Consider the following 14350-nt stretch of genomic DNA (forward strand, 5'->3'; position numbering starts at 1 on the left):
ATAATGAAACCTGGAGAACTAGTAGCAACTAAAAAAAGTTGAGATATCCATTTTTTTCAACAAGTTGGATATCCAAAGACACCAGACAGTTAATTGCTGCAGGTGTTGTGTCTACGAAGTCTTCCCAGGCACCTGTGAATTTCCTTGTTGGGTAGCAATGCAAAATTTACTCCAGTGTTTGTTCCAATGCTCCTGAGTTGCACTGGTCATCATCGGTAATTCTCCATTTGTGTAGTGTTGCTGATAGCAGTTGAGGGAGCTCCATATTTTTCTTGGTTGGTTCACTCCTGGGTTTGGATGGTTGGATTTGTTTTACCTAACTTCTTATGTCCATGAAAGAATGTCCACTGAATTCTCCATTCATTTCTTAGATTAACATTTCTGGGTTGTGTTGGCCATTGTTTACCCAAATTGGTTCTCTAGATTTTAGTTGTATGCATGGTAAGTTGTTCGATGTTTCATAAATTGGCGAGTCTCTTGATCTTTTGAATTTGAGCCATTCATGTGTCACTGCTTGTTGTCACTGGAAGTTGGAGGATCAGTATTGGTGTGTACTGACAGACATGGTATTGGTGTGCATGTAAGAGTTCATATCACGATCCTCATCCACAATGGCAGCTGATCAATTGAAATTATGGGAGTAAGAATGAGAACTACACAAAACATAATTTACCTCTTAGCAAAAAATAATCCAGAGCAAAGAGATACAGAAACTAGTGATCACCAGGTTGCTGCAGCAAGACTGATTACCATAACATCCAAATCCACCAAAAATAAATGGAAAATATATCTATTTAAACAAAATATATCTATTTAAACAAAAATGAGATAAAAATGTTGTAATCACAGACCAGATGTGGCTCAAATTCAAAGCAACAAATGCAACAGATTTAGAGATTTCTACCAAATAAATTAGCAGGAGACAGAACAGATCCCCCTCAGTACACAAAACAGGTCAGAACATTGTTACAGAAAAAGCATGCCAAATTTAAAAGAATGAAAAATTTCCAAGACTGGCAATGTTTTACAGAAGCTTGTAATTTAGCGTGGATTTCAGTATGATATACTTTTAATAGTTTCCACAACAAAACCGTCTCAAAATTGGCAGAAAATCCAGAGAGATTCTGGTTGAATGTAAACTACACAAATAGCTAGACACAATCAATACTTTCACTGTGCAATATAATGATAATATTACTGATGACAGTGCCAATAAAACAGAGTTACTAAATGTTTCCGAAATTCTTTCACCAGAGAAGACGAAGTAAATATTCCAGAATTTGAATCAAGAAGACCTGCTGACATGAGTAACTTAGAAGTAGATAACCTCAGTCTCACAAAGCAACATAAATCACTTAATAAAGGCAAGTCTGCGGGTCCAGATTGGATTCCTTTCAGAGTATCTTTAGCAATTGTATGCAACCGCTTGCTCGATGAAGCACCTGTACCTAAGAAATGAGAAGTTACAAAGGTCACGCGAATACACACAAATGAAAATAGAAGCAATCTGTTGAATTACAGACCCGTATCGCTGACAATAATTTGCAGTAGGATTTTGGAAGATATACAAAGGGATCTCATTAGCATGCTTTCCAGAATAGTACATCCAGTTTTGGATGTCACAGTTCCAATGCATTAATGAATGCTAAAATAACTTTTTTTTATACATTCTCCCTCCCCACTTAGTGCTTTCAAATTTAGCAGTATTAATACTGTTTGACTGCTGCAACTTTTGCCATCGAGAGTTCTGGGAGTGATAGAAGTACGATGTTTATGGCCGTGGGGTGAGGAAATGAGTTATTCAGTGCCTGCAACTTTGCACATCATGAAAATTATTTCCTATGGTAGTAATGAGGCATGGAAGTAGTTCATATATGTTGGCAGTACCAGTTGCTCTTTTACTTTTACTGACATGTACTAATCGAAGGCAGGAGCAAAATTGTAGTGGCCAAACAATAAACTGAATATTTGTTAGCATGTAACTCAGTTGCTGCTGTCCTATGTTCATGTTTAATATTTGGCTGAAGCTCGGTCCATGATTTTTTGTGTGGGATAATGTACAAATGCATCATAAGACAGTGAGACAGTTAATGAACAAAGAAGAGTAGAATGTTATTCATGTAGTGGACAAAAATTCACACATGAAATGTGTGGATATTGCACAAAAACAACGTTCTTCCATCATCATTAAATACGTTAGTAAGCAAACAAGAAATAATTGAAACAGGTGTTTGGAAGGAGGAAATGCCAAACTAAAATGAGTGTGTGACGTTAAGTTTCCACAACTTCTTGCATTTTTCAACCGAGACACACTATTCTTTGTTGAACTTGTTAAAGTGGATAAAACAAGCTCATGCTTCGAACATTTCAGTTAATGGTACTGTGGTTCATACTAAATCACTATATTTGGTGCAAAACATGGTACTCAGATTTCAAAGTCCACTGGTTGGATCAAAAGATTCAAAAACCAACTTGAGAAATGACATAATTTAGTGTGTAAATGTGAGGCTGTAAGCATAAACATTGAAGCTGTTCAGTGATGGAAACATACTTTTCCATCAATCATAGAAAGGTACAGTCCTAATGATGCACTTCATGCAGTTGAAGCAGGCTTAGTTTTTCACCTTCTGCCTAACAAGACTCTTGCATATTTTTTATTTATTTTTCTCTTTGAACTCATTATGTTTTCATGTGGATTTTAGTTTGTTTTTGTCTTTCACTATTGGTCCTACTCCCTCAGATTTCATCTTTTTCCCCATACTTAATCTGTTTCATCCCTCTTGTGATTTTTTTTTCTCTTCTCTACAACTACTCACTCCTTCCATCTGCACCAATATAGAAAAATTTCCCCATCTGTAGAACACAGAACACAGCCCCAAATACTGTTCCTGGATTGTTGCCTAACTCATGGAATCCCCCAAATAGCCTGATCATAAAATTACCAATCTCCGGCTGCAACCTCTCCTCCACAATGACCTCCACCCTCACTGACATAGTCCTGCAAAACTGTGGAAATCAGGACCATACTTTCTTGCATCACATCCACTGCATCCTTAAAATTCTTCTGCTCTGAAATTGCAAATTCCTGCATCCCATCTACCAGATTGACTCTTATCCTCCAAGAACTAGAGCAGCATGTACAAAACCACCTCAAAGAACTCTCCAGCAAATCGATTCTGCATTGGACTACCACTGTCCATAGTCTCTACAAGAGCCTCCATCAAACCTCCCCCGCATCCCCTCATAGCCTGCAAATCCTGCCTCACAGACCTACGTTCACCTCACCCTCAGAAACTCCCTCCCACTCTACCAGAACCCAGGACGTAGCTCAAACACAACCATGAACCTGTCCTCCAAAAACTTCAGTCCTACAGAAGTTTCAGTCCTTTCCAAAGGTCTTATCTTTTACGCCACTGCCAAATTCAGTCATATTAGAACTGTTAAAAACCTTCTGTCTTCCCAGTCCATACAGTGGAAACACTTTTGTGCCACCAACACTACCAATCAGACTCAACCCAAAACCAATGTTGAGCTCCTCTATCCAACTGTGATCCACAACCACTGCCCCCAGATCACCTTCCAGTATTTCCTACCATTAAACCTTGCCTCACCATCATTTCTCAAATCCGTAGTGTGGAAACCAACCTTACATCCACAGAAAGAACTGCAGTCCACCACCTAAAAAGTGACACCAGTCTTATAATCCTACCTTCCGACAAAGGCTTCAGCACCTCTGTGATTAGGAACTGCAGGTATTGCTTGGCTGAAGGACTCCACCAGCTGTCATGTACAGCCATCAACAAACCCTGCCATATTGGCTCTATTCCAGAAATCCAGCAGGATTTCCAGTCTTTCCTCAAATATTTAAGCCCATCTGACAACCTCTCCCCTGAGTCCACCTTCTCCTCACCCCTACCATCCGCTGCACTTCTACCTTTTACGTGCTTCCTAAAGCCCATAACACAACCACCAGGATGCCCCATTGTCAGCAGTTACTGAGCCCTCACAGAGAGAATCTCTGCTGATGGTTTACTAACACTTTCAGCCTATTAACTGTAACCTACCCTCCTATATAAAAAGCTGCAAACCATTTCCTCCATTGACACACTACAGTTTCTGTTCCTTTACCACCCGGCACCCTGCATCTTACTCGATGTGACTTTCCTCTACTCTTAACATCCCCTATGCCCATGGCCTAGCCACTAAGAACATTACCTCTCTCAATGCCAAACTGACTTCAAATCAACAACCTCCTTACTGGTCACCATGACCATCTATATCCTCACTTACAATTACTTCTCCTTTGAAGGCATCACTTAGCAAACAAATCCATGGTGCAGCAATGAGCACCCACATGATTCATCTAGAAGAATCTTTCCTAACAACCAGAATCCTAAATCTCTCACACGGTTCAGATTCATTGACGACATCTTCATAATTTGGACCGAGGGTGAGGACACCCTAGCCACATTCTTCCAGAACCTCAATGTCTTCTCCGCCCTTCATTTTACTTGATTCTCCTCACTCAACAGATACCTTCCTCAATAATGACGACCTCATGGATGGCTACATCAGTAACTCCATCTACATCAGAACCTCTCTCACCAACAATGTATCCACTTTGACAGCTGTCACCCCATTACATACCAAGAAGTCCTTCCCGTACATCCTAGTCAGCTATGGTCATTATGTCTGTAGCGATGAACAGTCCCTTTCCAAATGTGCTACGATTCTCACTAAGACTTTCTCAGATCAAAATTACCCTCCCAGCCTTGTACAGAAACTGTGCCTTCTCTCTCTTTTCAACTACCAGCTTCCACATACTCGATGTCCAGCAATGAAGGAATATTCCTATGTGAGCCAGTACCATCCAGGTCTGGAGTAACTGAATCACATTCTCCACCAGGGTTCTGACTACCTCTTGCTGTGCCCTGAAATGAGGAATATCATACCCACTATCCTCCTCACCCCTCCCACAGTAGTATTCCAGGGCCCATTGAATTTAACCAATGCTCTTGTCCATCCCTACATCTCTGCAATAGACTTACTGCAAGATCTGTCCTGTACATCCTCCTATTACTGTCTACTCTAGTCTTGTTACAAGCATCTCCTACCCCAATCAAAGGCAGGGGTACCCCTGGAAGCAGCCACATGATCAACAAACTAAGCTGCGCCCACTGTGTTGTTTTCTACATGGGCATGACAACTAAAGCTGTGTCCTATGTAAGCATCAGAAGTGACTGACAATGAATGAGTGACATTTGGATACACTTCAATCCAGCAACAAGCAGCAGCATCGGACGAAAAGCTTGGGTGTCCTGCATGCGAGTGACCATCTCGCTCTATGAGGTGGCTGCTTAGAGCCGACCAGCTGTTTCTATAAAACAGTGCCCCTAAACTGTAGAATACTGTAGATGGAGAGTAAGGCTGCAAAATTAGCTTTACGTAGGAAAATAAAGCAAAAAGGAATTATGTGCATGAAATTTACAAAGGGAGGAATCTCCATGGAGAATTTCATAATTTATATCATCAACCACAGAGATTACCAGACAAATTCTTCGAATACATATGAATGAGCAGAACATTCGACTATCTCATCGATAAATTAAAGACAAATGTTTTTTACATAATCAAGATCTTTTAACGGTCAATAAAAGAGGAAGAATGACTGATTATTATAAATGTAAAGAATGAGCTTAGCGAACAAGAGCTATCTGTGGTGTAACGGTACTGTTCCCGGTTTATGGTAACAGCTACGGAAAGGTCCTGTGCTTGATCCCAGGTACTGTTTACATGTTAACTGACTCAGCTTCAATTCTTAAGTTTTATTACTGTTTACACTGATCGCTAAGTATATTTTTAAGGTCTTGCCAAAGTACTTGATCTTTTAAGTATACACACCTATCCCAGTATAACACATATTAAATTCTTAATAAATTACAATGAACAACCATGAAATTTTACAGATATTTATGATGTGAATGTAATTCATCAGCAGTCAGTGTTAAGGCCAAGTGTTTCAGTTAATCTAAGTAGTCTGTAAAAGTACAGCATACAAAATTTTTGAAAGGGAAGTCAAACGTTTTCTGAAATGATTTGTCTAACAGTATGAAATAATAAAATATTAGGGAAACGTTTGATGCACCTCAGTTTTTGTTCGTGATTTTGAGCATCATTCAGAGGCACGTAGAATGTTTCTCTGATCTATTTATTTCTTTTACATAAATCATTTTACAAAATATTTGACTGATTTCTTTTATTTTTTATTCAGAAAGCGTGATCTTACTGACTCCTCGTTTCCCTTTCTAACGTCTTCTTCTCTTGAAAATCCTAACTTTGGTATTTGATTTTGAGGAAGCCTTTTTGTCAGTTAAATACTGCACAAATGTATCTTTTTATGTGCCTTGAACAGACAAACTTTTTGACACTTCATTTACATAGCTCGGCAGCAGCTTTTCGTGAAATATTTCAATTTTTCCTCAACTCATTAAGTTTTCCTTAATTACACTGATTACTTTCTAGCAGGTAAATATTTTCGTGCAAAACTAGACCTCACACTGGTCACTGTGATATTCTGTTTGCCTGTTTCTCTCTCTTTGTTTGGCTATGAAAATTTGGACAAAACTTCATGTGTAATTTATAGGGAGTCTTGTTTTTGCGCTGCTCAAGCATTTACAAAACGGTTTCGAAGGTTAATCATACTATAAAATAGTCTTTTCTGCATGCTGTCATTTCCAAAAAAACATCGTTTCAGTATCTTGAACCATTTATGAGATACGACGATTTTTACGACCAATTGATTCCCGAAGCACAGGAAAGGATTTGGACGCACTGCGAGCGACCCATCTGCGGATATAACAATCAATCTCCCAAGAATCAAAAAAGATATCATTCCGGTCTCAACTTTAAATACAATTACATTTCATATGCAGTAGTGTATGGCCTTAAATGAACTATGTGAAAAGTCTATGCAATGTGATTTTACCACTGCAAATTCTTAAAAATTTCATGTAGCCATGTACTCAGTTTCGTACAGAACAGTAACTACGACGAGTAACGAAAATAAATTCAGACCTTTACGGAGCAAAGATACCAGGCTATAAGATGCAGAAGAAACAAATTTTTTCACCGAATAGTTTTCTTAAAATCGGATGATAACTCTTTCATAGCTGCCATCGTGTTCACTCCATTGCTTTGCCGAGGAGACACATGGCTCTCGCTCTCACTGTCATGCGTGCTGCGGTGACAAGATTCAAACATGTTTGAATTCAAACATCACTAGTTGTAGCAGAGAACAGGCAGTGCCACAGACATCTCCCGTGTAGGACACTTCTGTAAACAGATCTGCAGTGGTGTTTCATCGTTTGAAGCTGTCGTCCACTGTTGGTCGCTTCTGCCTCTTATGTAGGACACGGCCTAACGAGCTGGTCCTCATGAATGGCCACCAAGAAACTGTGTCCAAAAGACAATTGGACCATCCTGTTGCTGAACATGTTGACCAATGTGATATGCTTCGTTTCAGTGACTGCTTCATGGCCTGTGCTATTTGGATCATTCCTACCAACACTATCTTTTCTGAATTGCAGAGGTGGCAACTCTCCCTACAACACATCCTTCAGTCACATAACATTCCTGGCATCAATCTTTACTATCCACCTACTCATCCCCTTATTTGTCCCCACTGCCTTCTAGTCTGCCAGTCTGCCGATGAAGCTACAGTCTCTGCTTCTCCACTCTCCCTGTCTTTTCCACTCCACGCCCCTTACCTCGTCACAGCCTCCTGACCCTGCACCTAGCAGCCCTATCCTGTCCCTCCACCCCATCCCTGCACACACTCGTACAGACTGCGGAACGTCTTCTCCCACCCCCCACCCTTACCCTGCTATCCCTTCCTCTCCATGCCCTTGCCACCTCCTTATACCCACCACACATGACAGATTGCTGCTCACATCAGACACAGTCACGCTCTACTGCAGGGCTGTAGTGGCCAAAGACAGTGATTGTTCGTAAGTCAAATATGGCTGATATTCCAAGATCTCCAAATACCATCTGAACAACAGTTGTGCCATGACTGTGGCATGATGTACAACATTTTCATTCAGCGTCAGTGGTCTGTCATGAAAGATACACATAATTTTCCAGTGTGTAGCTATGTACAAACAGTCATGGAAATCATATGGTTCATGCATGCTTTTTTATGTGGTGATCATTGATTGCATCAGTCATTGTCCTGGTGACCATGGCCTGTGATGTACAAAAGCACAAAATTCTATTTGCTGTCTGATCAGATACAAGCCAACTGGTGCATCAAGGAGCCACTGCTGCAGTTCAGTTAGATGATGACGGCAAACCGAGAGTGCTTCAGTATATTCTCATGCAAAGTTTGCTTTTGTGGGTGTGCTTTACAGTTTGATTATACATTACCACCATAAGAGATAGTGATCTATCGCTGCTGAAAGTACTTTCTTTGACAGCACTTATTATTCAGCCGTAGATAGGCAGTCACAATGGGCCTAATTTGCTGATGGGTCCTCTCTCACATGATTTAAGGGACTCAGGGACTTTAGAGGGTAGTGGCTGATAAAATAAAGATATTTCCAAAAGGCGGCCATGGAGAGATTGAGAGCTCAAGCTGAACAACATACCCTGATCAGCCAGAAAATTACGACCTCCGACATACTATTGATATAAACCTGTCTATGCGATAGCAGCATCACCTAGTGAGGAATGACTGCTAGTCAGAAAATCGCACGGTGCGTGTAGTATCAGTGAGCGTGCTGTCTGTTTAGATTGGGGTAGGCGTGCTAGCTATCTGAGTGTGACCGAGAGCAGATTTTGATGGGCTAGAGGCTTTGCACGAACATTTAGAAAACTGCACAACTTATCAGGTATTCATGGAGTGCTGTGGTGACTGTCTTGAACACATTGTGGAACCAAAGTGAAACCATGTCCAGATGTCTTGTGGTTCGGGGACCACCACTCATTACAGATTTCAGACATCATAGGCTGGTGGCCGAACTAACATAAGACGTTAATGCTGGGCAGAGTCCAAATGTGTGTGAACACACAGTGCACTGAAGACTCCTAACATTGGGTCTCTGCAGCCGACAACGCATGCCTGTGCCAATATTAACACCACAGCAGCGAAGACTGAAATTAGCATGTGACCATTGGCTCTGGACATAGGTACAGTGGCAGAACATTGTGTGATCTTGATTGTGATGACTGGGTGTTGTATAATGTCCTTAGGTTAGTTAGGTTTAAGTAGTTCTAAGTTCTAGGGGACTGATGACCATAGATGTTAAGTCCCATAGTGCTCAGAGCCATTTGAACCATTTTTTTTTGTGATCTGATGATTCGCGATACGTTCTTTGGTCATCATACTGATGGGATGGCACGAATTCGACATCTTCAAGGGAGAAGCTCCTTGACAATTTTACTGCAGGACAGAGGCAAGCTGGCAGCTGCTCCATATGCTCTGGAGAAAATTCACATGGGCATACGTGGGTTCAGTGGAGCTTGTGCAAGGCACCACGATGACCAAGGAGTGTCAGACATTGGTTGCAGACCAAGTACAACTCTTCGTGATGATCATGTTTCATGACTGCAGTGGTATTTTTCGACAAGAAAATGCACCTTGTCACAAGGCAGAAGTGTGATAGAATGGATTGAGGAATACGGTAACAAGTTCCAGTTGATGTGCTGCACCCCCCCCCCCCCCCCACCTCCCCCCAACTCACCAGATCTGAACCCGACAAACATATCTGGTGGGATGTGTTCGAATGTGGCATCAGAGTGATTGACGTGGTGTCAGAGCTAATTGCCCTCCTCCACAGAATTTACTGGAATTGGTTGACTTGAGTGTGCAGACGTGGTGCCAACTCCCTCCAACGACCTACCCAGGCCTCATTGCTCCATGCCACAACAAGTCACAGCTATTATCCTTGCCAAAGGTGGACATATTGGCTATTAGGTAGATGGTCATAATGTTTTGGCTGATCAGTGTATCACATGAGATGGATCCTGCTTTTGATAAACAAACAACCTTTGAATATGTTTTGTTGTTGGCTTACTCCAGGAACTGTCCTTAGGTGCTCCACATTTGTCACTGTTCAGTCACCAATGCAAATGATTTTAGATTTCTTTTGTAATTGACCATGAAAAAGGAATTGCTAGATTCTCCTGGATATTGCATTATCTCTGTTAACAATATGCCACTATCCCAAGGATCCTGGATACCTAGAGGTCAAGATTAATAAAAGACTCGGAGGAACAGACTGACCACTATTATACAGTAAATTGTATTTTTAAGCTTCATCCGTATAGTATTGAATGTGAGAACTGTAATGGTGCAGTTATATTCACACAAGGAAAAGAACTGAAAGGTAGTATGCATGTTCATCTGAGATGCTGAAAATATATTGTCACTTTTGCTGTAAATAATACACTGATGAGCCTAAACGTTATGACCACCTTCTCAAAAGCGTGTTGGTCCATCTCTGGAAAGCAATTCAGCAGTGATTCTGTTTGCCACGGATTCAACAAGTATTTGGAAGGTTTTCCGAGGTTTGTGGCACCAGCTGCCTACGCATGTCACATACTTGCTGTAATTTATGGGTGGCTGGTTTGTGGGCACAGAGCTGGCACCCGTTAGTGTCCCAGTTGGCTTTCATCAGATTCAGAAAAGCTGAATTTGATGGCCAAGTCATCGCTATCATGCTGCTCAAACCACTGCAGCACAATTCTGGGCTTGTAACACACAAAGTTATCCTGGTGGGAGATGCCGTCACTGTTGAGGAAGAAATCAACCATGAATTGAATTGCTACAGGTGTTGGTCACTAATAATGTTTATGTAAAACTTCCTGACAAACTAAAACTGTCTGCCGGACCAAGACTCGAACTGGAGACGTTTGCCTTTTACGGGCAAGTGCTCTATTGACTGAGCTACCCAAGCACAACTCACGACCCGGCCTCACAGTTTCAATTCTGCCAATAGCTAAGAGGATGGGTTGCAATTTGTGCTTGGGTAGCTCAGTCAGTAGAGCACATTCCTGCGAATGGCAAAGGTCCCAAGTTTGAGTCTTGGTCTGGCACACAGTATTAATCTGCCAGGAAGTTTCATATCAACACACAGTCCACTGCAGAGTGAAAATTTCATATTGGAATGTTTGTGTGGTCCGCATCTGTCATGGTGCCTTCAGTTGCTATCACAGGTCCTATGGAAGCTCAGTAGAATGTCCCCCATAACATAATACTGCTCCCACCGGCCTGCACCCTTGGCACGTTTTGTGTTTCGTGCAGCAATTCACCTGGATGACAGTGTATCTGGACATGACCATTGATCTGGTTTAACACTAAATGGGATTCCATCCAACTAGGCGATGTGATTCCATTGATTCATGGTACAGTCTTGATATCCTGTGCCCACTGTAACCACAGTTGCTAGTGTTGGGTCAGCATGGGAACATGTAGGGGTCCTCTGCTGCAGAACACCATGTCCAACACTTTGTGCTGAGCAGTGTGCTCCAAAACATTTGTGCCTGCACCAACACTGTACTCTGACATCAGATCTGCCACAGATTGACGCGTACCCTACTTTAGAGAGCGGCCGTGCCTCTGGTCCCTATGTTCTGTGATGTGGTATGGTCATCCAACTTTTGTTTTTCTTTTCGCCTGCTCATGGTTTCAGCATTCATCAACCAGTTTTCGTAGATGGTCATGACAGTAGCATGCTAACAGCTGACCAGCTTTGCCATTTCTGAGGTGCTCGCTCCCAAGCACTGGGCCACAACAATCTGGCTTTTGTAAAAGTCGCTTAAGTTAGTGGGTTTCCACATTTGCGCCACTTATTGTCACTAGAATGATTCCTTGTTTGTCTCTGCTGCACTTAATGCTTCTCTTACTGTTTCATGTGCCCTCAGCACCACCAGGCAGCATACTACCTCACGATGAGCAGTGCTCGTAATGTTTTGAATCATCAGTGTGAGTGATGTCTGCCTGCAAATAGCACATACCAGGCAGCACAAGTAATGAAAAAAGAAACAGTAAAACTACAAATTTTATTGCAGTTTTGGCAGTCTGATTGCAACTCGTGTACTGTTCCTAGCAGTTATGTTGGACAGATATTTTCTTTTCAGAGATTTGAAAGATTTTCTATCAGCATAAAATGGCAATCAATTCTTGTGAACATCATTTCTGATGTGAAAACATATACAGTATCTGTAAGAACAAATCTGAAATGAAGTAGTAATAGACCACAAAATTTCTGTGGAAATTTATTGGGTTGTCCTTCCATATCTTCTGCCGAGCGCTCCATTTTGTTCTGCAGGATAGATAGGAACTAGCTGGCCTAATTAAGTAATCAGCATTCATTCACATTAAGTAATTTTAAGAAAAAACACAGAAGACTTAAATTATGATACCCAAACAGGAATTTCAAATGTTAAATACGTATATAACAGATATATATTTCTGAAACTTACAGATACTATTCTAAATATTTACTTTATATTCTTGTTTTACAGGGTAGTAACCATAAGATATCTGACAGACAAGTGGATTTCACTTTGAAAAAAGAAAATGATAGCTGGTGGCCGCGACTTACAGCAAAGCCTCAGAAACCAGCATGGTTAAAGGTATTGTATCTGATTTTCAGAACTGTTTAATAGCAAATTTATCTGTGTATGAGAATAATGAAAATTCTTGGATGAAACAATATGTAAAATAAGGGAAAGACAACTATCCACCTATAGCGGACTGATGTGTGGAGCACAGAAAACAGTATTCACACTAGTTTTGAGCTGTTGTCCATTTTCTAGTAAAAGTACACACATCCACACAGATACCCAAATATACACTGACATGGCTGCTGTGAGACTATTTATTGATCATCGAATATCGAAAGCACTTGCCGAGGTCGATGGAGAGGGAAGATAATAGAGAAGACGCATGTGGTATGGAGGGGTTAGTGGGGTAGAGTGAGGCAGATCTTTTGACAAATGTCCTACTGGCTGAGCAAGATAAAATATGTTCACAGGGCAGAGCATATAAGAGATATAGAGTGAGGGGAAGGGGGGGAGAGGGAGGAGAAAAAAGAAGATGGAGACACACAGGGGAGAGAGAAAGGGAGACAGGTGCAAAGGGGCGAGAGAGGGGGGGGGGGGGGGGGGCGTTGTGGTAGAAGGCAGTACACAATCGGGACAGGGAAGTAGCGGTGTGGATGAAAGAGAGAAGAGGTAAGGTTAAGCAGTTGGAAACAGGTTAGTGGAGATTTGGGCCAGGGGTTTGTGATACCATAGGATATGTTGGAGATATAGTTCCCACTTGTGTAAGTCAGAGAAACTTGTGCTGGAGGGGAGTATCCAAGTGGCCCATGTAGTGACGCAGCTGTTGGAAGTCATGCGTAGTGTGGTGCATAATGTTCAGCAACAGCGTGGCCCAGTATGTGGTTCGTCACAGTTTGGCAGTGATGACTAATGTGAGTAGATAGTTGGTTACTTGTCATGCTTACATAGAATACTATTCAGTATTTGAAGCATAGCTGATATGTAATGTGGCTGCTTTCATATGCCTTTTATTCGGTAGCAAATGTTTGTGACTGGATTGCACTGTGAGGTGATGGATGGGTTATGGAACAGATCTTGCACCTGGCAAAACAGAAGGGTGCAAGATTGGGAGCAGGACTGGAATAGGGATGGCCAAGGATATTCTGCAGATTAGATGGGTGGTGGAACACTACCTTGAGTAATGTTGGTAGGATTTAGGATAGGCTTTTCTTCATCTCAAGGTATGATGAAAAGTGATGTGGTTGAGCATTTCAAGGACGTGGTGATACTGGGTGATCAGAAGAGAGCTGTTTGGTGGCTGGTTAACAGGTCTACCGGTGTCAAAAGAAGAGATATCTGCTTATGGATGAGTTGGGTAAGGTATTGTCTGTCAGTAAAGGCTTTCTGAGGTTACTGGTATATTTCAAAATCTTTTACCTTTCACTACAGGTGCAGCTGTCCTTGCCATGGGTGGAGCTCAAGGGAATACGATTATGGAGGAAAGAGAAAAAGGCTGTCATTGCTGTGAGTCCTGATCATGAAAATGTCGTCAATGAATGTGAACCAGACAAAGGGATTTAGGTATTGACTGGATAGGAAGGATTCCTCCAGATTACTCATAAATAAATTGGTGCAGCCTGGTGCTATGCTAGTACTCATGGCAGTATCACAGATTTGTTTATAGATTTGGTTTTTGAAAGCAAAAAAATTGTTGGTCAGGATGCAGCTGACTAGGAAGATTAGAAAAGAGGTGGGGGGGGGGGGGTTGGAATAGGGAGGACATTAGGGGATGTTGGTATACAGG

General features: G+C 41.6%; 1 protein-coding gene across 6 annotated transcripts in view; it reads left to right on the forward strand.

Annotated features, from left to right (window-relative positions):
* Positions 1-14350, forward strand: part of LOC126412875 (very-long-chain (3R)-3-hydroxyacyl-CoA dehydratase) — a 162715-nt gene that overhangs the window by 76945 nt on the left and 71420 nt on the right. For all 6 annotated transcript variants that reach the window (XM_050082751.1, XM_050082750.1, XM_050082756.1 and 3 more), the window contains exon 4: positions 12526-12636. In XM_050082751.1, the coding sequence (XP_049938708.1) occupies positions 12526-12636 (111 nt within the window). The remainder of the gene's footprint in view (positions 1-12525; positions 12637-14350) is intronic.

The sequence above is a fragment of the Schistocerca serialis genome, chromosome 7 (genome assembly GCF_023864345.2).
Source record: "Schistocerca serialis cubense isolate TAMUIC-IGC-003099 chromosome 7, iqSchSeri2.2, whole genome shotgun sequence".
NCBI lineage: Eukaryota > Metazoa > Arthropoda > Insecta > Orthoptera > Acrididae > Schistocerca > Schistocerca serialis.